Here is a 24,741-nt window from a genome sequence, read left to right as displayed (position 1 = left end):
AAAAAAAAATGAAATTTAAACTGCTTCCGAGATAGTATTATTCAAAATACCCAACACATACACAAGGACAATAACATATATACTAGTAATATTTTTTCATTCACATACTCATATACACTATTAAAAAATTATATCGTGTTCGGTAAAAATACATAATTAGTCAATCCTCCTCCAATCCACATTTTATCATTATATTATTATTTTTAATGATTAGCTAACTATTCAACCAAGCACAAGAATGATGGAACTAGTGTGGTTTTTTTTTTGTCCAGAGCTAAAAGCCTAAAACTATTGTGTTGAAGAAAAAAAGAAGTTAAAACTATTTACAAAATCATCTTTTACGAAAAACGTTTTACGTTTTATTAAAGGCAAAATACCTTATCATCCCTCTAAAATAGTAACGGATTATTAGTTACAGCCTTAAATTATCCGATGTCTTAATTACCCCCTCAACTAGGCATTTTGAGAGCCATTATTCCCTTGGACGCTGATGTGGCAAATTGTGCGAGTGCACTCGCCTGCCACGTGAATTTTTCCTTGTATATGTGGCATTTTTTTGAAAATAAAACATATTTTACCTTTTTAAGTATGTTACTTTTTTAGATAATTTTTTTCGAATACAATTTATAATAAAACTTGGATAGAATTACATACTTCCTTTTTTTTATTGCTCTAAAAATGTATCCGTAGAGTAAGTTACTTTTTGCAATTGTACACTCTTTTTACTTCTTCTTTTGATACAATGACTATTTATTTCAACTTTGTATTTTTACTTTTTTCATGTAAAATCTGTAAGAAAAAAATATATATTTTTAGAGCACCATAATTTAGAGCTATATAAAAAATTATAGCCAAAATAATTAAATTCAAAATATGTATTTTTATAACTTTTTAGATGCCTAGACTATTTATTTCGATTGTATAAATCTTTATTTTCCAGGTCAAATTCAAAAACAAGATTAATTAAAGCTTTATAATTTTTAGCCAAATAAAATAATTTAGCCTAAATAATGTAGTTCTATCCAAGTTTTATTAAAAATTGTACTCGAAAAAAATTATCTAAAAAGGTAACACACTTAAAAAAGGTAAAAGTATATTTTATTTTTCAAAAAAATGCCGCATATACAGAAAAGTTCACGTGGCAGGCGACTGCACCGACACAATTTGTCATATCAATGTCCAGGGGTAATCACCCTCAAAAGGCCTAGTTGAGGGGGTAATTAAGACCACAAATAGTTTAACGTTGTAACTAATAATCCGTAACGAGGTGGTAAGATATTTTGTTTTTTATTAAAAGGAAAAGACTGAATAGGACCCACAACCGGGGGATTTGCATCTATACCCGCTTTTTGGGTCACGTTTTAACTTGTGCCCGCTTTGCAAAAAAAATTGCAAGCTTACCCACTTTTTTCGCGTAAATTCAGCATACGAGGCTGAAATAGTAAAGGCAATCACGCAAAACTTCAGCATTCTAGTAGACGAGCCTGAAGTAGCAAAGGCAGTGCTGAAGTTTTTTTTGTCCTGGATAAGATGCTGAAGTAATTTAGTTCATTTGTAAAAATTTCAGCACTAAAATAGCTGAAGTTTTTTTGTGTTGGATTCATTAGTTTTGTCATGAAGCTTTTTTAAAAACTTCAGCAGAAGATGCTGAAGTTATTTAGTTCATTTGTAAAAACTTCAGTACTATATAAGCTGAAGTTTTTGAAAAAGCTTTCTAACATACTAGATAAATAATCACCTTATTCTTTCATAGTGTATTACTACTATAAAATAATCAGATTGCCAATAATATCTAAATCATAAATTTTGGAAACAATAAACGTGAAAAGAACAGAATTACGTGGAAATATTCACAAATTATTGTCTACTAAACTTACGTAATTATTTATAATTTATTTTTAAATAATCTGATAAACATACTTATGGCAATCATTGTCACATCTCCTTTTTACTACCCCCCCGGAAGGGATATAAGGGAGTTTTTTCAATTTAAGTGACAATCGAAATGGGATTATTATTTAAGACCAGAGTCGCCATTTGGGATAGTTTATGATGTCCCAAGTCACCGGTTTAGAATCCCGAATCAAGGAGATTTGACTCTGTTTATGTCTGTGAAACATAGAAATCTGGGTAAGGAATTCTGTTAACCCGGGGAAGGTGTTAGGCACTCCCGAGTTCCGTGGTTCTAGCACAGTCGCTCTGATCATACTTGGCTTAATCAAATTGATTAATTACTGATTTTAGAACCTATGTGCATTTGCCTTTTTAATTAAGAAACAGGTCACGCGTACATGTACCTATTTGTTTGGTGCGTCAAAATTATGTCACGCGAACGTGTCCACAATTAATAACGCTTTATTATTATTAAGAAAGTTTGGCCGAAGTTGCGCGAACGCATACTCCGGTTTTATTTTTAGAAATCTTAATCATGTCACGCGAACGTGTACGCAACTACGATGGTATTTTAACGTGCCTAAAGCAAACTACGAACATTTGTTATTTTTATATCTAGGTCATAAGATTAATACGAGGTCCATGAATGATTAAATTGTTGATGGCACACCTCGAACTATATGAACTAAATTAAATTAGTGGTCTATTAATAATAATTTTATTATTAAGAAAGTTTGATCGAAGTTGCGAATGCATACTCCGATTTGATTTTTAGAATCGTAATTGGTCAAGCGAATGTGTACACAATCACAATTGTAAATTAAATCGCGCCTAAAGGCTTTTCGACGAATATTCATTCTTAATAAATAATGTAACATTTGTGAGGGCCATGAGTGACTTAATGTGGATGGCACACCTCAATTATTGGTAAAGGACAATGCTTGATTTGAAACAGCCTACTAACGTTTTGTTGAGGAAAAGTTCGAACCATCAGTAAAAGAGCTTGAGGTACATGTGCTAGTCTTTGAATTATTTTTGGAGTAAAAGCGGGCCAACTACAAGCCCAAATTACATGCAGAAACGGCAGAAATAAGTGGGGACAAAGGGGATTGGGCTTAAACCAACAGGTATAGAGGAGTATTGGGCTCAAAATTGAGCCCAAAAGTGAAGCTGGGCAAACGGTTGATGAGCTCCAAACGGGCCAGTAAGTGCCAGGCCCAAACACTGCTCGATCATGCCCTGGGCACTGAGGTCCACATATGTTACGCCAAGCAGACAATTTAGACTTATAGGAAAACTAAAGAAAACTTGAGATTGAACTTGTAATGTGAATCAAAACATAAATGCAACAAGACTTGAAGCTTCAGTTGTTTTAAGTTATCATTACAATCTAGCAGCTGAATTACTTCTAATGCATCTAAAACCCAGAAATGGAAAAGAAAGATAATGAAAACACATTCGGACCTGGTCCTTGGCCCATCTGCCTCCAAATAAAAGAGGGCCTTCAACATTAGGGCCCTTCATGGGCCCAATTCGCCTAACTCATTAAGACCAATGATACAACAATTAGAGGTATAGTGGGTGTCCAGGTTATGAACTAACTTCGGATAATTTAATACCAATAATGACAATGTAGGGACAATTCACATATTCCAACTAATTTAACCAAACCTAAAGGGATCCAGCATTATGAATACTGATGTAAACTTGCAACACATTTACCCTGGCTTTAAATATCTTTGACACTTTTCAAAACTTAGTTGAANTCTTCCGATCTAGCTGAAGTTTTTTGTCCTGGATAAGCTTTTTTAAAAACTTCAGCAGAAGATGCTGAAGTTATTTAGTTCATTTGTAAAAACTTCAGCACTAAATAAGCTGACGTTTTTTTGTCCTGGATAAGTTTTTTCAAAAACTTCAGCAGAAGATGCTGAAGTTATTTATTAGTTCATTTGTAAAAACTTCAGCACTAAATAAGCTGAAGTTTTTTTTTTTTGTTCTGGATAAGCTTTTTCAAAAACTTCAGCAGAAGATGTTGAAGTTATTTAGTTCATTTGTAAAAACTTCAACACTAAATAAGCTGAAATTTTTTTGTCCTGGATAAGCTTTTTCAAAAACTTTAGCAGATAATGCTAAAGTTATTTAGTTTATTTGTAAAAACTTATCACTATATAAGCTGAAGTTGAATCCATAAGACCATAAGCAAAAACTTGAATCCCATTATTTCCAAGTGAAGCAGCAGCTAGCTCAAGATGAAAAAGGAGACAATAATTACATGCGACTAAAATACAAGTTTAATACCCTTTCAATATCTTCCCATGAATATGACAGAATTAGTTTATTCAAAACAAGAAGTAATGGGTCAGTTTCCATATAGTTCATCATAAATGTAAAACAGTATTGCGAGAGATTAAAAAAATACGGATTGTTTGTCTGCTTGCCTAGTCGAGGTAGAAAGTTATATTCTTTTATTGTTTGTTGTTTGATTTCTTTGTTCAGGTGGCACTAAAAGCGAAATTAATCATAGTACCTTTCAGTTATTTTAATAGTAGAAGTAGAAGAAAATCAAGGAGGAGAAGCAGGAGGAGCAAAGGTCTGAAGTTGTTTAAAAACTGATTACAAATTAAAACTTTTAAAAAAATGATTATATGTTAAATAGGAGATCAAATAGGGTGCCGTGCAATTTTTACCCACAACCGGTACCACCCACCCCACTCCACGCAACTCCTATGAGATCATCATCGGTTTTGGTAATCCCCTCCTTAATTACTGTCATTTGTCAATCCTTCCCAACTGATTCTTATGCTTTTCCTAGTAGGGTTGGGAACTGGGTTTTCACAGCTCAATCTTTGTCAAAAACATTAAATCCAATTGAGAATTGGGAATGAAAGGGTCAAACGAAGCGGATTGGGAAATGAGGCCGAGCGGCATGCTTGTTCAAAAGAGAGAAGATGATTCTGCTTCTTCTAATCCCACCACTATTACAATCAAGGTCTCTTATGCTTCTCAAGACTTCGACCTCCCTGTCCCCTCTGAATTCACTTTTGGTATGAATTTTAGATCCCTTTGCTTTATTATAGTGTATATGTCACAAACATCTGTGCTTCTCTTTTTTTTTTTTATGTATATTAAGTTTAGTATGTTAGTATTTAGTATGAGTTTGTGTTATTTTGTTATAGACCTATAAAGGGTTACTATGCCAAATCCGAGCAGAGGCAAAAAAACACTAGGTGATTCCTTTTTATTGGTTTAAGCCTTAGAGAATTGAGTTATTCGATACTTTTGCTGGTGGGAGATAGCATGGAATAGTTGAGGTGTGCGGAAGCTGGCCGGAACACCAGTCATTTAAAAAAAAAGAAGAAAAGAAAAAAAGGATTACTAGGCATGGCTAATCTGGTTGCACTAACTATGCGCCACTTGGTTTATTTTCTCCTTGATAGGTTACATGTTTTTGCATCTAAGTATACATAGTTTTACTTATATGTTAGTCATTGTGTGCCTAGTCGCATTTCTGCTTCCTTTTATATGCGGAAGAGGGTGAGATTGACTGTAATTTTCGGGTTTTCATGAGGCCGGATGGTTAAAATTTAAGGCGATCATCTAGCTGTGGATGCTATAAGTTCAAAGTTCTCTGGCTCTAAGGTGCCTAGTAATTTTAGAGCTTGGAAAGAGGTTATCTTTTGGGTAAAGCCTCTTCATATCTATCCTTAGAGGGTTTCTTCGAATGGAGGAAAGACGTCAATTACAACTGCAACAAAAACAAAGAAGTCAAGCGTCAAAGAAGGGAAGTCAAAGAAAGAGAAGGAGATGGAAAAATTACAATGTCTGGTAAATTATGAGGGAGGTGACAAGCAAGATAGGGGCAAGCACTACAAGTCCTTCTCTGGATGAAGTTAAAAGTCTTGAGTTGGAACGTGTGTGGGTTGAATGATGCTGGGAAAAGGGAAACACTAAATTCCCTTCTTTGTAAATGGAAAGCTGATGTAATTTGCCTACAGGAAACTAAAATAGAAGACTGGTCAAATAGGCTGACACTTCAGGTTTGGGGGAATAGGTGGACAGGTTGGGCATAATTAAAATCATGTGGTAACAGAGAGGTATTTAGGAGTGAACTAGTTGCTATTAGAGGCCTTTGGAGTGATCACTAGGTTGTAGGAGGGGACTTCAATGTTTGCAGATTGAAAGCAATAGATACAACTGCATCAGGAGATCAAAAGAAATGTCAAGGTTCTATGATATCATTAAGACTTGGGCATCATTGATTTTCCTCGCCAGGGGACTTTCTATACTTGATCAAGAGGGGAAGATTCTATTCAAGCATCCAGAATTGACAGATTCCTTTTCTCCCTTCAAGAAAGTATCTCAAATTGCTCTTCCCAAAGTCATATCTGATCACAGACCAATCATGCTTGAAAATAGTGAATGGGAGACTAACCTAACCTATTTCAAATTCCAGAACATGTGGGTGCAAGTAGAAGGTTTTCTTGACAAAGTTGAAACTACCAGAATGGTGGCAGGGTTACTCAGTTATAGGCACTCCAGACTATATCCTAGTCCAGAAGTTGAAACTACTGAAAAAAGACATATCAACTTGGGATAGAGAAGTTTTTGGCAAAATTGAATTCCATAGGAGTAAGGCACTGGAGGAATTAATGTTTCTGGACCAGGCTGCTATCACCCATTGAACAGTCCAAATTGCTTGATGCGGAGGAAACATCATGGAGACAGAAATAAAGATGTTTATGGCTAAGTGAGGGAGATAGAGATACCAAGTATTTCGATGGCCAACAATCCAAGAGAGACAATTGCATTGACAGGCTCAAAGTGGGGAAGACATTATTGAGGACAAGAACCAGACCAAACAGGAAATACTGGGCTTCTATGAAGGCCTTTACTCTGAAGCTGAACATTGGAGACCAACAACTAACTTGAAGATTTGGCTTGCATCTCAGAGGAGGAAAAGGAGGAGCTTGAAAAAGAGTTTGGGGAAGAAGAAATACTAGCCACCATCAGGTCCCGTGCTCCGGATAAGGCACCAGGTCCTGATGGATTCACCATGGGATTCTTTCAGAAGGCTTGGGTCATAATCAAATCCGATGTCACTGGTGCCATGAATCATTTTCACCAACACTGCCATATGGTGAGATCTTGTAATGCTTCATTCATTGCACTGATCCCAAAAAGAAAGGGTGCTAAAAGATTATAGACTTATTAGTCTAATTGGCAGTATCTATAAGATTGGTGCAAATTTTTTAGCTGAAAGGTTGAAAACTGTAATATGCAAGCTTGTTTCTGGGAGTCAAAATGCTTTTCTAAAAGGTAGACAGATGCTTCCCTTATTGCCAATGAGATACTGGATTGGAAGCAAAAGAAAGGGGAGCCCGGAATTCTATTCAAGCTAGACATAGAATAGGCATTTGATCAAGTAAATTGACAGTATCTTTTCACTATCTTAAAGAAGATGGGTTTCGGGGAGAAATGGCTCAAGTGGATAAAGTTCAGCATTACAATAGTCAAGTATTCAATCCTAGTGAACTCTAGTCCAATTGTTTTTTTTTTCTCCTCATGAAGGAATTAGGCAAGGGACCCTGTCCCCTTTTCTCTTCATCCTAGCCATGGAAGGGTTGAGCAAAATACTAGACAAGACCAGAGAATTACAATGGATTCAAGGTTTTGAAATTGGCACCAATGCTGAAAATACAGTTAGTATTTCTCATTTTCTATACGCAGATAACACTCTAATTTTTTGTGGAGAAGAGGTACCACAATACCTAAGGTGCAATATTTAAATCTGACATTGCTTATATTTGAAGCCCTATCTGGCTTCCACATTAACATGCTAAAGAGCATTTTATACCCGTTTAATGAAGTACAGAATTTGGAAATGCTGGTAGATATTTTATGTTGTGAGATAGACTTCTTTCCAACAACCTATCTAGAATTGCCTTTGGGCTCTAAGCACAAATCAACTGAAATCTGGAATGGAGGGGTGGAGAAATTTGAAAAGAAGCTAGCTACATGGCAAATGCAATACTTATCCATGGGGGGCAGACTCACACTCATCAACAGTGTCCTAGGGGGAGAGTGACACTGCCTAAAACACTTTGGAGGCTTGGGCATCAAAAACATTGCCACACACAATAGATGCTTACTCATGAAATGGCTATGGAGAAATGTGCAAGAGGAACAATCAACCTAGAAAAAAGTGGTGAATGCAAAACACGGGGTCCAGAGTAACTGGTGTACAAAAGTCTCTAGGGCGGCACATGGGGTTGGACCTTGGAAATACATAATCAAAATATGGGGGGAGTTCAGCCAGAACAACAGATTTCGAATCCGTAATGGGGCTAATGTTAAGTTTTGGAAAGACAAGTGACTAGGGGATTCAACTCTACAAAATGACTTTCCAGACCTCTATCAAATAGCAAGTAGACCTGATTCAACTGTCTCTCAGAATAGAGCAGACAATTCTTGGTTTCCAATCCTCAGAAGAAATGTGCAGGATTGGGAATTGGGTGAATTACTTAGCCTTCTGGAAGAACTAGAGAAATGCATGGTGAATGAGCAGCTTCCAGATAAATTCATACGGGGAGCAAGTACTAAAGGAATATATACAGTGAAAGCATGATACCTACACAATATTAGCCAAAATGAAATGGTGGACAATTGATCTTTGAAGCTCGTCTGGAAAATAAAATTACCCCCAAAGTTATATGTCATAGCTGGACTGCCTTGAAGGAAGCGTGCCTCACTCAAGATAATCTCTGCAAAAGGAGTATTCCCGTGGTTAATATATGCTACATGTGCTAGCAAGATTTTGAAACAAACAGACCCCTATTTTTGCATTGTCCAGTCGCTATGGATATCTCGAACATGTTCCTTTCAGTTTTAGGACTCAACTGGGTGATGCCAGAGAGTATTAAAGATGCTTATAGTAGCTGGAGTCTATGGAAAGTTGGTAAATCCATCAGCAAGATCTGGAAAATGATTCCTGGATGTATTTTTTGGGCTATTTGGACAAAAAGAAATAGAAGATGTTTTGATGGTTTAGCAACTCCAAATTACTCCTTGAAGGCTAATTGTATAATTTTGTTCTATAGCTGGATTAATCTCTCCCCTATTAGCTCCGCCGAATTATTTTGGGATTTTGTTAGCTCCTTAACCCTAGCATAGGGCCATCTATACAGAGCTAACATATCTTCTTTTGTATTAGCACCTGGACAGTGCTCTTTTGCATCTTCTTGATGCTTTTTATAATATCTCTTACTTCATCAAAAAAAAAAGTGCTCCAAGATAATGTGTGACATTGTCATCTGTGATCTGTTTCAGCATGCGTACGCCTTTCTCAACTTAAACCAATCTAGTAAAGGTAGTTTTTATTGTCAACGTAGTTAAAGTAATATTTCATTGTTATGATATACTAAATTAACTGATTATAAATCACTGTTGCATCTACTATAGGTATACATGCAGTGTTATAAATTGGTAACGATAATCTGTCGTTATGCTTCTAATGCCAATCAAATATGGATACAGGTGAAGTAAAAAGTGTCATTTCCCAAATAATTGGTTTGGAGCCTAAGGTGCAAAAACTTCTATTCCGAGGAAAAGAAAAAGAAGATCATGAATATCTCCACTTGGCTGGTGTGAAAGACAATTCCAAAGTGTTAGTTATGGAGGAAAAAACAGTTGAGGACAAAAATCCCGAAGAGGTTAAGGTAACCACTGAAATATCAAGAGGAGCTGAAGCAGTTGCTGAAGTGAGAAAAGAAGTGGATAAGCTCTCAGAGCAGGTTGATTCCTTTCGTTCTAAGGTGACTATGACACCATGATCTCGTAATTGAAGTCTTACTTTGGTCTTCATCACTACAGGTCTCTGCTGTACAAGCAGTTGTTTTTGGTGGTTCCAATGTTGAGGAAAAGGATATTGTCTGTCTGACAGAGATGCTGATGAGGCAGCTGCTGAAATTGGATGGAATTGATGCTGAAGGAGAAGGGAAAATACAAAGAAAGATGGAGGTTTGTTTCCTAGACGATTAAGATGTTCCTACCTGTCAAAAATATTAAGAGCCCGTTTGTATGGGCTTGTTGTAAGTGACTTTTAAGCCAAAAGCCATAAGCTAGGAATTCTAGCTTTTGGCTTATTTTTGTCATTTTAGCTTAAAAACAAGTGCTTAAAAGCACTTTGTTACTTTATCTAAACACTACAAAATGGCTTAAAAACACTTAAAATAAGCCAATCCAAACGGGCTCTAAGTCTTCTCCTAGCTTGACTTTCTACTGTTGCCAATTATTTTATATGCCATTAGCTGGACTTTGAAATGTATTTGATATCCTTCACCTGGGTAGCACTTGGTTTTACTTCCAGTGGCTTAAACACTTGCGTAAAACAGAGCTGAAAAGTTTTTTGCTAGTCATGTGTTGAGAACCATGTGAGATTGATAAAATGTCAAACCCTCAAAGTTTGGAGATCTGAGGCTGTAGGCATAGTTTCCTTGGTGTGCTTTCTGCCAGTATTATGCTTTTTCTCGTATATTGTATTTTCAGTAATCCTGGATGTTGTTTTATAGTTTATTGCATGCGACTTGATTTTTTGTATTCAAACATAACTATGTGACACAGCTTGGAAGTCTACCAAAACATGTCTTGTCCCTTTAAATCTTATATTAGGTAAAACCAGTATCAAGAGAAAGCTGATAATTACATTGCAAAGTATCAACATAACAGTTAGCCTTCGCAGGTTCTGTAGTGAGTTGATAAAGTCTAACATGGCTTCAGAATAATTACCTTCATTTTGACACCAAAAAATGCATTAGACCCATCTAGGTGATTGTATACACAACAAGAATGCCTTTATCCCTAGCAAGTTGGAGTCGACTATATGAATCCTCACTTTCTATGTCGCTCCTTTTAAGCTCATCCAGTGTTGTGAAGAGCGTGAAGCAAGAAAAAGCGACAAGCCCCTTTTCCCTTAAAGCGAGAAGCGAAGCGATCGCTTTTTTGAAGTGAAGCGGAATTTAAAAAAAAATTAAAATAAATACTGTATAGACAACACATGTAACTGTAAGTAAATGTTCAATACTTCAATGTAAAAACTAAAGAGTAGCATCAATTAAAGCACAGAATGAGCATCCTATTCTTTTACAAGATTGTCAAATTCTTGTATTCCACTATCATTATTATATTGCTCGTCATCTTCTTTAACTTCTCCTTCTTCATCAACTAGGGACAAAGCAGCTGCTTCTTTTCCCTTCCTCTGTGAGCTTGAAGTTGAAGTACTCCCCCTCAAACCATAAATCCTCTCCCAAATTCCACGTGCCTCCACAACATCACCCTAAGTGAAATTAGAAGTTTCCTCAAATACTTCTTCATCTGCATGATTTTCCGAGACCTTAGTTAGCCATTCATTAGCATCATCGATGTTGTCCAAACTAATTGGATCAATTATATTGCGAGCGTTGTAACGACGCCTCAATGTTCTATTGTACTTAATGAAGACTAGATCATTGAGACGCTTCAAGGTTAGTTTGTTCCTCTTTTTGATATGACTTTGCAAAATAATAAGTAATTAGTAAGATTAGGACAATTGAGATATAATTTAATTATCTCAATATACTAAATGTTTCTTCTTAGTTCTTACATGTTCAAACACGCTCCAATTCCTTTCACACCCGGATGAGCTACACGTTAGACTTAGAACTTGATGGCTAACTTTTGTAATTTTGGAGTGGAATGGCCATATTGCTTCCACCATTCAACTGTAGAAGTAGAACAAATATTCAAAACATAATATTTATAAAGAAATAACTTATTAACTATAAAGCAACATATAATATAAGCACTCGCTCACCTGGTGACTTCATATTTTTTGTCTAATAGCCATGTTTTTTCCAAAAAGTTGGTCAGCATTCCTAAGCACTAAATTGCTCTATTATTTTATCTTGCCCGAATTCTTCAGGTATCAACTTCTCAATACATTCAATGTATCCATTCCACAATTCTTCATCTCCTATAATCCTCTCTTTATTTCATAAAACAGTTTCGGGTTCAAAACAAGTCCAACTGCATGCAAAGGGCGATGAATCTGATGTGTCCACCTTTTATCTATGTTCTCAAAGACTCTTTTAGATTTTTTTTATCACTAAAAGAGTCTCGAATAGCCTCATTTGCCCTATCCATTGCTTTGTAAAGGTAGCCCATTGGTGGTCTTTGCTCCCCATCCACCAAACGAAGCACTTTAACTAATGGACCACCAATCTTCAATGCATGAACCACATTATTCTAGAATGCAGTAGAAAGCATAATATCTCTAGATTCTCTCCCTCGAGCTTCCCTTCCATAGGCACTGTTAGTGTACTCATCTGAAACAAACAGCTTCTTCAAATTGCTTTTTTGCTCATACATCCTATGCAAAGTCAAGAAAGCAGTAACAAATCTTGTCTTTGCAAGTTTCACCAAGCTTCTTTGTTTAGTGAATCTCTTCATTATATTCAATAACAAAGGCCTTTGAACAATAAAGGAATCCATTCTAATTGCCTGACTAAAGATTGCACTGAAGGGTCTTTCCTTGAAAATGTCACCGAAGATCAAATTAATGCAATGTGCTGTACACAGAGTCCAATAAATATGCGGGTACGCTACAGACATCAAATCACCAGCTTTAACATTTTCACTAGCATTGTCCTTGACAACTTGAACAACATTTTCTGCTCCAATAGAGTCTATTGTACTCTTGAACAAGGAGTGCATTTTGGTTGAATCAGTAGAAGAGTTTGCATCAACGGACTCAAGAAATAAGCTTCGCTTAGGAGAATTCACCAAGATATTGATGATCATTTTTCCATTTCTTGCCGTCCACTTATCCATCATAATGGAACAACCAAACTTGTTACATTCTACTTTGTGCTCTTCCACGATTTTGTTAGTCACTTCCATCTCTTTTTTTAGATATGGACCTCTAACTTCATGATAAGTTGGAGGTTTCATTCCTAGACCATTTGGCCTATGGCCTCAATAAAAGCAGAAAAAGTGTCAGTATAATTAACACAATTAAAAGGAAGACCTGCATCATACATCCACACCGCAAACATTGCAACTGCACGATCCCTCAAAATCGCTTTGGTATCAATTTGACGATTACCACTTTTTCCTCCCATATCTCCTGGTTTCTGTGGGAAATAACAATCCATAGAACCTTTAGTCTTACCCGTAGATCCAACAGGCGACTAGGGTTCCCATTTTCTGCACTTTTCAACTTCAACTTGAACTTCAACTTCTTCTTCTTCTTAAAAGTGAAAAATTTCTTGTGTCCAAACGGGCTCTTAATTTAATAATGTTGGCAGCCTTGATATGTAGAAGCGCTTGTTGCTGTCGCTTTTTACGCTTCTCACTTTTTTTTCTGCAGATGCGCTCGCTTTACTCAACCTGCCACACTTCGCATAACAGAAGCGCCCGAGGTCCCGATTCGCTTCGCGCTTTAAGCACTGAAGCGAGCGCTTTTCACAAAACTGAGCGCTTGCTGTATTTTCAAGAATGCTTATCTGCAATTAACATCATTGATTAACATACACAATATAAAATATCAAGGGCACAACAATTTATTGACCGAGTTTTGTATTGGGCCCCAGTGACCTAGTTCAAATTTTATATTATTTTGCCCCTAATAGATGCGCTCCCAACCTTCTAAAAAGATAGATGCGGGTCCCCATTAAAGAAAGCCCCGATGAAAGGATGGTTGGGCCGTGGGTGCAGCGAGGAAAATGCATTTGAAGTTTTTTTTTTTCCAATCCAAAATAATGAAAGTAGCGGAGATGAGGATGTTAAGGTGGATGTGTGGGCATACCAGGTCGGATAAGATTAGGAATGAAGTTATTCGGGATATGGTGGGAGTAGCCCCCGTGGAGGATAAGATGCGGGAAGCGAGGTTGAGATAGTTCGGGCATGTAAAGAGGAGAAGTATAGAAGCCCCAGTCAGAAGGTGTGAGAGGTCAGTGGGTATTAGGAGGGGTAGAGGTAGGCCTAAGAAGTCTTGGGAGAGGTTGTTATTAGGCGGGACATGGCGCAACCGGAGGTGATTGAGGACATGGCCCTAGATAGGAGGGTGTGGAGATCAAAGATTAGGGTAGAAGGCTAGTAGGTAGTCGAGCGTTTCTCTTTGTGTTACTCAGTTCGCTAGCATTAGTGTTAGTATGATATCCCTCTATTCATTGGCTTTTACTACCTAGAGTTTAACTGCTTTCTTGACTACAGTCTTTTTTATCTTGTTATTTCTACTTGTTGCTCTTCTTTCTTTTCTCTCTTTCTTTCTTTTTATTTCATCTGATCTCCAGCCAAGGGACTATCTGAAATAGCCTCTCTGCCCTTCCAGAGTAAGGGTAAGGCTGCGTACATCTTACCCTCTCCAGACCCCACTTGTTAGAAATTACTGAGCTTCTTGTTGTTGTCAAAATGACGAAGGCCGAGAAAGATCCTTTCCTATTGTGATGGCTGTTCTTTTGGCTTTCTCCCTTTATAATTATAAATTCCAGTTTGGCCTGGGAAAGTGCTTGCAACAGAAAGGAGGGGTCCATGTTGCTGCTATTTCCACCCTTTAGCCAGTGTGGTTTGCATAAATATATGGAATCTTGGCAGTGGCCTGATGAGTGAATAGAAAAGTTTTGGCCTGCTATTTTGTGTGAAAAAAATTGGCTGGCTATGCATGGTGCAATAATCTGTGTTATTGTTGCAAGGGTAGCTTATTAGTGGATCTGTCTCAGTTTATCGATTTTGTGGATTTGTTAGGAGGGCTGTAGGGGATGATTACTGTTTCTCGGATGCTCTTTGTGCCTTTGTCTACCACCTTGGTACCTGATGAATGAAATTTACCTTATAAAAAAAAAAGAGCCAAATCCAAATAGAGTTGAGCCAAACTGCAAACAATTAATCCCCTTGCTACTCCTAGTTGACAGTAGTGTTAAATCAGCTAGGCCTAATTTGATATTCTGATCATGGAAGGGGTGGAATTGTGGCAAAACATGGTTACTGCTTAAGGGTTGAGAAATCAAAGTATATAATAGATGCTAGTTTTGGTATCAAATTTAGTTTTCTTTAAATTTTGGTAGTATAGGCCATTGAAATATCACTTTTTCTTTGCAAACTCTGACATGTTCATAACGACGACCTCTATGTATTTGCTTGGTTATCCATGAACAAAGGAAATATTCGGTCAGAAACTCCCCCTTTTCTGTTTTGGCTTAGCCTCTACTTAAGTTCCTCGGCTTCTGACTTGAACTGTCACTTTGCTGGAAAAGCAGATCACAATCTATTTTATTCCTTGAAGTTTATTTCTTCAGTCTCAGTAGCTTCTTTTTCCGCATAAATTGCGAATTTCCTCTGAGTTTGGCTTTGAATATTTAATTTTTAGCACGTAACTAAGCTGTTTCTTGGGGCTAAGTAATTTGATTGCTGCATTGTTCTCGACTATTAAGGATCTAAAACTAACTGTATATGGTAATCCTCGTTGTCTTCATAATCTTCTATGTTGACCTTTTTGTGTTCCAGAAACATCACCTTCATCTTTGAGCTGGAGATCCATCATGAAAGTGATTAGAAAACTGGAGCATTGTTAACTGCTGCATTCGATACTTGCTTCTAGATAAAAGCTGCTGCTTCTGCCTATTTGATTTTGCATGATTGCACATATTGATGATCAATGCATTGATGTCAAGTGTTAACTCCCTTGTTCAGGTGCGCCGCGTCCAGAGCTTGGTAGAGACAATGGATGCAGTTAAGGCTAGAAATGCCAATCCCTTTAGCAACAACAGCAATGCCGTGTCAGTGACTACTCAATGGGAGACATTTGAGTCTGGGGTTGGAAGCCTGAATGCCCCGCCACCTCCTAGACCGTCTTCTACTGTAGTAACTGAGGACTGGGAACAATTTGAATAGTCGTAGATGTTTCCAGTTTATTATTTAAGAAGTCGAAATATGCCAGTTATTAGGCACTCATACCACTATTATTTTGTCACCTTCATTCTATTGTTACAGTTCTAAATTTTTGTTGACTGTAAACTGATGACCAGGAAAACATAGAGGTTTAATGAAATGGTGATGGTTAATTACTCGTGTGTTAGGATTAAATAAAATTTAGTGCACAATTCATGTACTCGTCCTTCTTCGTTGACAAGTCAAGTTGGTTTTGTTTCTTGTGGAGAAGTTTGAACCAAAGCCAAGCAAGTTTTTGGAAATAATATCTCCATCACCCTCAAGGTTATCTCCAATGAGGGGATGATAATCTAGAGGTGTCAAATTGACAGGTTGAAACAATTTTAAACTTGTAAAAATATCGGAGTCAATTTTGACCCGACCCATCCAAGTTTTGCTTGGGTCACCACACATCTACTCGTGGATACTGCTTGTTCTGTATAGTTTTCAAATATTTTCTTTTTCAGAACTTACAATTATTTTGGATTGAAGTCATAAATATTATATCGGAAACAACTTCTCTACCTCTCTAGGCAGGGGTAAGGTCTGCGTATACACTACCCTTCTCAAATCCCACTTATGGGATTATACTTGGTATGTTGTTGTTGTTGAAGTTATAAATATTATGTTTTCTAGATTGAGATTATTTAATCTTAATTGAGACAGGTTCTAACATCAAGCACCTTGAGAATGACGCTTATAATACAGTTTCATAGGCCAACAATGTGCTTCTCATGTTCTATAACTAGAGGATCGGACTTTTTTGACCTTTTCTTCTTGTTAATAGTAATTTTTTTCTTTTTTATTCCTTTTGGATTCTTGTTTTTTTTTTCTTTTTGCAAAGCTAAGGAAAAGTACTTAGGAATTTACTGTTGGGTCCTTGCTCATCTTCCTAAGCGAGAACTGATATTTATAGGGGTATTATCACTTTTAGCCCTCGCCAGAAACTATTTACATCAGGTAGTCAAAAAAGTGTATAAAATTTGTATAATTTTTGTATACAACATACAGAATGTATATATATACAAAAATATACAAATTTTATATATTTTTTCGGCTATTATTTTTACAACGGCTATAAAGTGTTATTTCTCCAATACATGTCGCTATTGTTTACATGCAATTTCGAGGTTGTAGTGATTTGTTTACTACTGAAGTTAAAGTCAAATTCCAAATTCTGACGAATTTAATTTATTAGGAAGTTAACTGTGTGCACGGCTTTATCTGGTCCAAGTCTATAAATGGTGACATTGACCTTTTTTGGTTTTGCCTGTTCACTTGTTGGAATCATTTTCACGTTTTAGTATATACGGTCCATTAATCTCTACGAAAAGTTATCTCCAGTCCAGATTAGACGCGTGCAATTGCATTATTCCTCCAACGGACCAAGCTGATAGAGAAGGTTGGACCAATCGAGGAAAGGCTTTCAACCACGGACGGAATTGGAAGTTCGGATGCGGGTTTGGCCGAATTCAGTAACTTTTGCTCATACAGTATATTGATATTAAGAAATTTATTAAATATGTCCAAATATTATATTAAGAGGGTGTTTGGCTAAGCTTATAAGCCGGTCAAACTGGCTTATAAGCACTTGACCGGCTTATAAGCACTTTTTGGCTTATCTACGCGTTTGGTAAAATTAAAAGTACTTATAAGTCAAAAATAAGCCAAAAGCCATAAGCCGGTCTCCCCCAACTTATCAAATTTCAACTTATAAGCACTTTAGGTTTGACCAAGATATTTACTATTCTATCCCTAAAATACTTTTTTTTTAAAACAAAACTCTTCATATATCCAGTTCTTCAGCTGCTTATTATTAATTTCAGCACTTTTATCCAAACACGTAACTGCTTATTTTTTAAATCAGCTTCAGCACTTAAAAGTGCTTTTCAGTACCTAATGCTTATCAGCTACTCTAAATCAGCTAAGCCAAACGGGCTCCAAGAAATCAGTTATTAACACTTAAATTCGTTGTTCTAAAATCGAGAACTCATAAAGTTAAAATCCGGTTCCGTTCTGCTTTCAAACATAGCGAGATGGGGATAGCAGACCGAGGTGGGGGATAGGGATGGGGGGGTGAAAATGGACAATTCAAGGTGGGGTATCACACAAGTTGTACATGCTAAGAAACTATCTTAAAACTTCACCTTCTTAAAGCTCCACTGATATTCTACATCCTAATGAAAAAAGAAGAATAAATATACCATAAAGTTTGTTAGCACTATTTTTCGTGATGTATCCTTTGAATACACCCTCGTACATGACTCCGGATGATTTTTCGCAAAAAGATGACGCAATGCTATCTGCTAAAAATCATAGTTTTGCTCTCAGTGGAGAAATTATGTTGCTGGTACTTGTCATTCTTTTCATCCTTTTTCTTGTCACTGTGATTTTCTTACTGTGTAGGAAACGTTCAAATTATTCTTATACCTCCAAGTCTCAGAGGTCTTCACCAGACCAAATTGCTCCATCACCTTATCCCTAAAACTCAAATGTCAAATTAATTTACGCCTTTTTATCGCGATACTGTGGAGTTTGATGGAGCAAGACATATATATCCTGAATCAGGTTCATCATATTCATGACTAGATTTGATTCTCAACAACAACAACCCGGTACAATCCCACAAGTGAGGTCTGGAGAGGATAGTGTGTACGCAAACCTTACCCCTACCCTACGGGTTAGAGAGGCTGTTTCTGATAGACTCTCGACTCAACAAATTGTTGAAACTTGTTAGAATGTGTCTACTTGATGAAAATAAGGAGAGCATATGTTTTACCACGACGTAGAATTAGGGTTAGCCTTGGTGGCAAATAGATGTATATTTAGGATTTAAGCTGGATAGATTTGATCTTTAAAGTTCATTGTATTGAACTTGCTGTACTTTGGAATAGTGAACTCAGAATTCAGTAGTAGTTGTTAATTTTAGTGATATTCTATATCTGTTGTCGAAAGTTATGGGTTCAATTTGAATCAGTAGGTAAGAGGCTCTTGTAAATGGATGGATCTTAGGAAGAAAAACAATCTTGGTGTAGATTCGCTGGATTTTAGTACGGTATAATTGGATTTTCTGTACGGGTTATTATCACTTTTAGCCCGCGCTAGAAACTATTTACACCCGCTTGCCGAAAAAATGTATAAAATTTGTATAATTTCTATATATAACATACAGAATATATATATCTACAAATTTGTAAAGGAGATTTTATTTCAATTATGAGAATCAAATTAATTGTTGTGAATGATAAGTTTTAATTATTGTTAACCTGGGGTTCAATGTTGTAATCCTAGTTATGCTGAAATATTACTACTTAATACTTAATAGCAATCAAAATCATAGTTAAAACAGATGTGAATTAAGTATTGCAAAATGAACAGCCCGGTGCATAAAATATTTTATATTTACGTAAAGTTCGGTAAAGGGTTGCATCCTAGATAGCCTACCCTAATGCAAGTATTAATGGTTGCTTCCACTGTTCGAACTCGTGACCTATAGATCACACGGAGAACATTATGGAATAATTTTGCATGGTGATGACTTTTTATGAGCCTTTCAGGTCGGATAAGTTGCGCAAATAGAACATTTCGGTGTCATTATTGATTTTTTATCCAGCCTGTCTCATGGGCAGAACTTCAAGTTTAATAAGTGTTGCCTCTTGCACACGGGCGGATGCAATGCGGTAGATACGGGTTCAATTGAGCCCATAACTTTTGATGCAGAGTAGAAATTTATATGTAAAAATTTATTAAAATTGCAAAAAAAAAAAATGGATATGAACCAATAACTTTAAAAATATAATTCAATGTTAAAATTTTTAAAAGTTGAACTCACAGAGTTTAAATCCTGGATCCGCCTCTGCCCTCGCATGCCCATGACAACACCTTTTATCTTTGACCTTGAAGGTCTGCTTATTGAGCAAGTGGGGGTCAAAAAATCAAGATCATCTATTTTTAAGGTCATTCCGGCGTAATTTTCTTTTTGGGGTCGCTGCTTGATTTATTCATGGATCATCCATTGTCGACACTAGAGCTGCTAAAACGTCCAAGCATCGCATGAATATTAATGAAGTTTAAATGAGGCTTAATTAAAGGAATCATTCAGTAAACATCAGAAATAATAAAGTATACATCTCTAAGTTCCATAGCTTGGTTTATCATTTCAACTATGCAATCATATAATAATACTTACCGCTCAACGGACCGAGAATACACTATTCAAGGGAAATTGGATTTGGGACGTCTTCGCTTTGCAAAACTATATATGAAGTGCATTACGGTTAACATGAACAAATACAGTACATATTTATAGTTTCATCAGGCTGAGAGTTCACTCCAAAAACTGAAAAAAGACAATCAAGTTTTGCACTCTCAGGAAAATCAATGACACAAAAGAAAAATAAAAGAAGTTTGGTAGCTGTATCTTTATTCCTAACTGCTTACCCTACTACCTAAGCATATAACAATCTTATCATTTTTAGGCTAATAAGAACAGCTCAAAATAGATGACTAAAACTTTCTATTACAAAATATTGTCCAGAACAGGGATAAGACAACAACAGCACCAGTGGTCTAGTTACAATGATAATGAAATGAACAGAGCTAGTTACAAACGATCCCCAACCAAGAGAGACAACTTTGACACATGCCAAATCTGGTTTTACCACATATTTATATTTCATAAGTTTGCAATTAACATTATAACAACATACCCAGTATTATCCCGGGGTCTGGGAAGAACCCCGGGGAGGATAGTGTGTACACAAATCCTGTTTCCAATAGATCCTCGGCTTAGGAAAACTTAAGCGCCCCATTAATTAAAAGATACAATTAACATTACAATTTAATCCAAATTCAAGTTTATTCACACAACTGTTTCACACAGAAGTCGTAACTACAACAACTCAAACAAAAGCAATGAAGAGCCAGAATCCCTTAAGGCTTTACAGATATATGACAATCTCAGTGTTCATAGCAAGTTGACAATGCTAGAATTTATCTACAGCGACTCCATCTCTCAAGACCTCATAAGCTTCCCTACTACGGGTTTTCTTTAAGCCAGCCGTGAAATGAAGCTTTGACTTTTCAGATGAAATAGCAGTAACTTTTACCCACATCATCACTTTTGTTTTCATTCCTTCAATGTCGGCTAGCTTTCCTTTTTCTAAATATCCGGTAACAGCTGTAGAGAAGCGTAATACAGAGGAATCCCTGTAACCAACCTCACATACTGAGGGAATATAGACAGTAAGTTTCTTGGTTTCTTCATTAAACTCATAGTTGGTGGCATCACGAGGGAAAATGCCTACTGGAAGGTCATACTCCTTGAGCAGTTCTGGCAGTGGCTTTTGCATTTTTCCTACAAATGCAAAGCAGGGATGAGAAGGCTCCTGACTATTTTGACAACGGAATAAGAAAGAAAGAAGAAAGAAAGAAGAAAGCTCATGACTTGTACTGATGAGCATCCTTAGATGATTATCAATAAAATGACAGCATCTTCAACAAAATTAATTAATGTTGTTTCTATGAGTAAACGGAGAATTCGATATGAGAAAAAATTTGGGGCATACCTTTTAAGAAATCAAACAATTAAAAAATATTATTGAATTATTCAAACCATCCAGGTAAACAGCTTTAGCCTCTTTTTCATTTCAAGAAAGAATTGATTTTTCTGAGAAAGAAACTAGAAATTGATGTGTTTTTTGGGGACATTCAACATGGTTTATCACAAGCTAGTTTAATGACTTAATCCGCAATCCGAATATCCACAATCAACTATACACATCATGAGACAGACTGCACAAAGAAGTAAAAGGTAAACATTTTATTGTTCACTAGAGGGAGGGGTGCTAGCACGCATTGTTCAGATAGTGTCAGAGTTAGACGTAAAAGTTTAGAGAAGACAAAAGAAGTTAAAAAGAGTAATGAGGAAGAAGACTAACCTTTAATCTTGTTCACCAGCCATTTGCTTCCTCCTTCTATACTGCTTTGCAAGGACTAATTTTAAAAAGGGGAAGAAGTCTCAGACACTTATAGAAAGAAGACGAGAAGAGAGAAATTCCACGCACAGAAGCGATCTCAACAAAATCAATAAAAATATTCAAATGGTTTCTCTGAGCAAATAGCAAATTAGTAAACATATTTTGTTTTACTTACCAACAAAAAGTAGACATACTTCTTTCGGTTAGGGCATGTATTACTTAAATAGTCTCACCTCAAAAGCAGATTGACACTCATCAATATTTGAATAAAATTGGAACTTGTTTTAATTTATTGCATCAATTTCAATTAATAGTTTCACCAGTGCAGGAACTTGAAGGTGGATCTTGTAATTACTTCCGTAGGTAAATTGCTTTTCATACTAGTAATACGCAACGTTATGTATAATAAAAGGAGAAGAAAAGCCATATCCTAGCACATACCTAGATTTTCAGGAAACAAGTTCCTATTCAATAGTAAACTTCAGCCTTTGGGATCTAGGGCATGATAGGATGTCGCTAACAAAGGAGGACAAGACACAGAGCATGTTTTCTACCTTTTTACATAAGAAATTTTCTTGTGCTTTGAAATCCAAGAATGCAATAATAGAAAGAAAGAGGATGTAATTCAACAAATTTTATGCCCAAGCATTCCAACAATTCTTTGTCTGCAATTAAACAAGTGATGATTGCAGCAAAGATACTAATCCATCTAACCCAGCCTGGGAACATCGAGGAAAATAAATATTCATGCGAAAGAATAGAGTATTGGCCCAAAACCTGATAAGCAAAACACTAACATATGGGAGGTAACAAGACTTATTAAAAGTTTGTCAAGCTGCAGTCTTGTGTTGGACTATGAGAAAAATTTGAGATCTTCATGGTATCATGTTGTTCATAATCTATTTCCCACTATTTCATTCACACTTACAGGGAGAGAGAGAGTCATTTCCTTAGACATCTTGTTCTTGAAAGGAAAAGCAGGTTAAGGTGCTTAGCTGGATGGCTTGATTAATTCAAATAGATAATTTATGCATTTGCATTCTCAAACGTTATACACAAAGAATCTATCATATCAAATTTTTCGTTTACTCATAGGGAACACCATCGATTCATTTCTCAAGGATGCTTCATTTTTCCTGTAATCATCTAAGGACGCTCATCAGTACGAGGAGGATGCTTCATTTTTTCGGCAATTATCTAAGAATGCCCATCATTATAAGTCATCAGCTCTTTTTTTTTGGTTATTATTTTGCCAAATGCCAGATAGTCAGCAGCTCACTCATCCTTAATTACCAATAGATTCTAAGGAAAAATGCAAAAGCCTCGTGACATCTGCTGAAGGAATACCACATTCCAACAGGTATTTTTCCTCATGATGCCACCAACTATGAGTTTAATGAAGAAACTAAGAAGCTTACTAAGTATATTCCCTCATGTGAGATCAGATATAGGAGAGTGTCATGTCTCTCAAACATATCAGTAGCTAAACCACGGCTTAGATAGAAAGCTCACTTAAAGTTCAGTTCAACTGGAGTCCAAAATCGAAAGCAATCCCTCCATGATTAATCTCAATGAACGATGTTGCAATATACTTATTAGAGAAACAAGCAAAGGCACTTCTCTTGTAGACAAAGCGACAATATGTCACAGGAAAAATCCAGTGATTCCAATTAAATCTTCGGGAAATCAGACATAATGAGAATTGGTGTAAACAGTAAACCCTAGCGGAGCACAAAAACCCATAAACTAGAGAAATGAAATTGGGGAAAGAAGTAAATAGAGAAAAAAGGACGTACGTTAATGTCATCGCCGACGGAATTGATCTCTTTGTTGGCTTTCTGACCTATCCAGTAAGAACCCAACTTGTTCAATATCTCATCCATATATAGCCTCTGAATACAAATTCCGTACTGAGTTCAGAGAGTAAACAAGTCTTCTTCTTCGTCGGGTTGTTCTTCTCTTCTCTGCTCAGCTCAGCTCAAAGATAGAGGGAAGAGAGAAAGGAGAACACCAATTTTTTCCTTCATTTTCTACTTATGTAATTCTTCTTAGCTGTTGTTACTAGTTTGTAAATACTTATCCATATTTATTTTACATCCAACTAGCAATTCAAACTTTAACAATTAAAAATTACAAGTAAAAATACATGTAACTTGACTATCATTAAATTAATAAGATGTCTGTAAAATTAAATATTTTCTATTTATTGACTAAGTTCAAACATTATTACGTATCTCTTTAAGTTTTGTTCAATTTCTCATTTCGAGCATATAATATAATGAAGAATTAATCCAAATAATCGTCCACCTTTTCTTTTAATTTAAAAATAGCCAATAAATATATAATATATGTATAATTATGTAATCAATGTATAATCCATATATACCGGCTAGAAAAAGTATACAGTAAATCTGGCCGGCTTTTTGTATAACAATCCCTAATATAATATAACTTGTTACAATTTGAATAATAGAAAGTGATTATACAATGATTTCCTATGTTAATATTACTAATCTTGTAATCTCTGGTAAAATTGATCATATCATTTAAAAAATATTTCCTATAGTAACTTTTATTCCCCTTCTTCGTCCCCCCCACTCCCCCAACCATAATTTCTAATTTTTCATCTTAATTTGATTTTGCCCGCAAAATAGCTATCTCGCTAACGTGCTCTCATTTTTATAAGATTTATTTATATCTATAGTTAACTAAGTGAAATTTTCTATTCTCAAAATAGTGTAACTGATTTCAATAAATTACCTATCCTTTTATAAGGGCCGTCTAGGCAATTTGCACTTTAGACTAATTCTATTTCTATGGTTGAGTTTTGAATACTTTAGGTTTACACAAATAGTCAAAAACACATTTTCATCAGTGTATAAAAATTTATTTACAAGACAATTTCCAAAAA

General features: G+C 36.0%; 2 protein-coding genes across 4 annotated transcripts; one reads left to right on the top strand and one right to left on the bottom strand.

Annotated features, from left to right (window-relative positions):
• On the top strand, window positions 4,238-15,995 carry LOC109233301 (BAG family molecular chaperone regulator 4-like). Of its 3 annotated transcripts, none has more exons than XM_019399132.1 (5): window positions 4,238-4,340; window positions 4,709-4,937; window positions 9,427-9,683; window positions 9,763-9,909; window positions 15,616-15,995. In XM_019399132.1, exons 2-5 carry the CDS (start codon window positions 4,775-4,777, stop codon window positions 15,814-15,816), a joined length of 768 nt encoding a protein of 255 aa, XP_019254677.1. In that variant the 5' UTR covers window positions 4,238-4,340; window positions 4,709-4,774; the 3' UTR covers window positions 15,817-15,995. The 3 variants fall into 3 exon arrangements, with proteins under 3 accessions (XP_019254677.1, XP_019254678.1, XP_019254676.1); XM_019399131.1 differs by lacking the exon at window positions 4,238-4,340 and adding an exon at window positions 4,520-4,640; XM_019399133.1 differs by lacking the exon at window positions 4,238-4,340 and having other exon boundaries at window positions 4,519-4,937.
• Window positions 20,638-23,896, bottom strand: LOC109233300 (uncharacterized protein At5g01610-like). Its single transcript, XM_019399130.1, has 3 exons — window positions 23,627-23,896; window positions 21,792-21,846; window positions 20,638-21,208 (listed from the first exon to the last, which is right to left on the bottom strand). Exons 1-3 carry the CDS (start codon window positions 23,711-23,713, stop codon window positions 20,838-20,840), a joined length of 513 nt encoding a protein of 170 aa, XP_019254675.1. The 5' UTR covers window positions 23,714-23,896; the 3' UTR covers window positions 20,638-20,837.

This window comes from Nicotiana attenuata, chromosome 10 (assembly GCF_001879085.1).
Source record: "Nicotiana attenuata strain UT chromosome 10, NIATTr2, whole genome shotgun sequence".
NCBI classification, from domain to species: domain Eukaryota; kingdom Viridiplantae; phylum Streptophyta; class Magnoliopsida; order Solanales; family Solanaceae; genus Nicotiana; species Nicotiana attenuata.
This window is presented reverse-complemented; position numbering and strand designations above follow the sequence as displayed.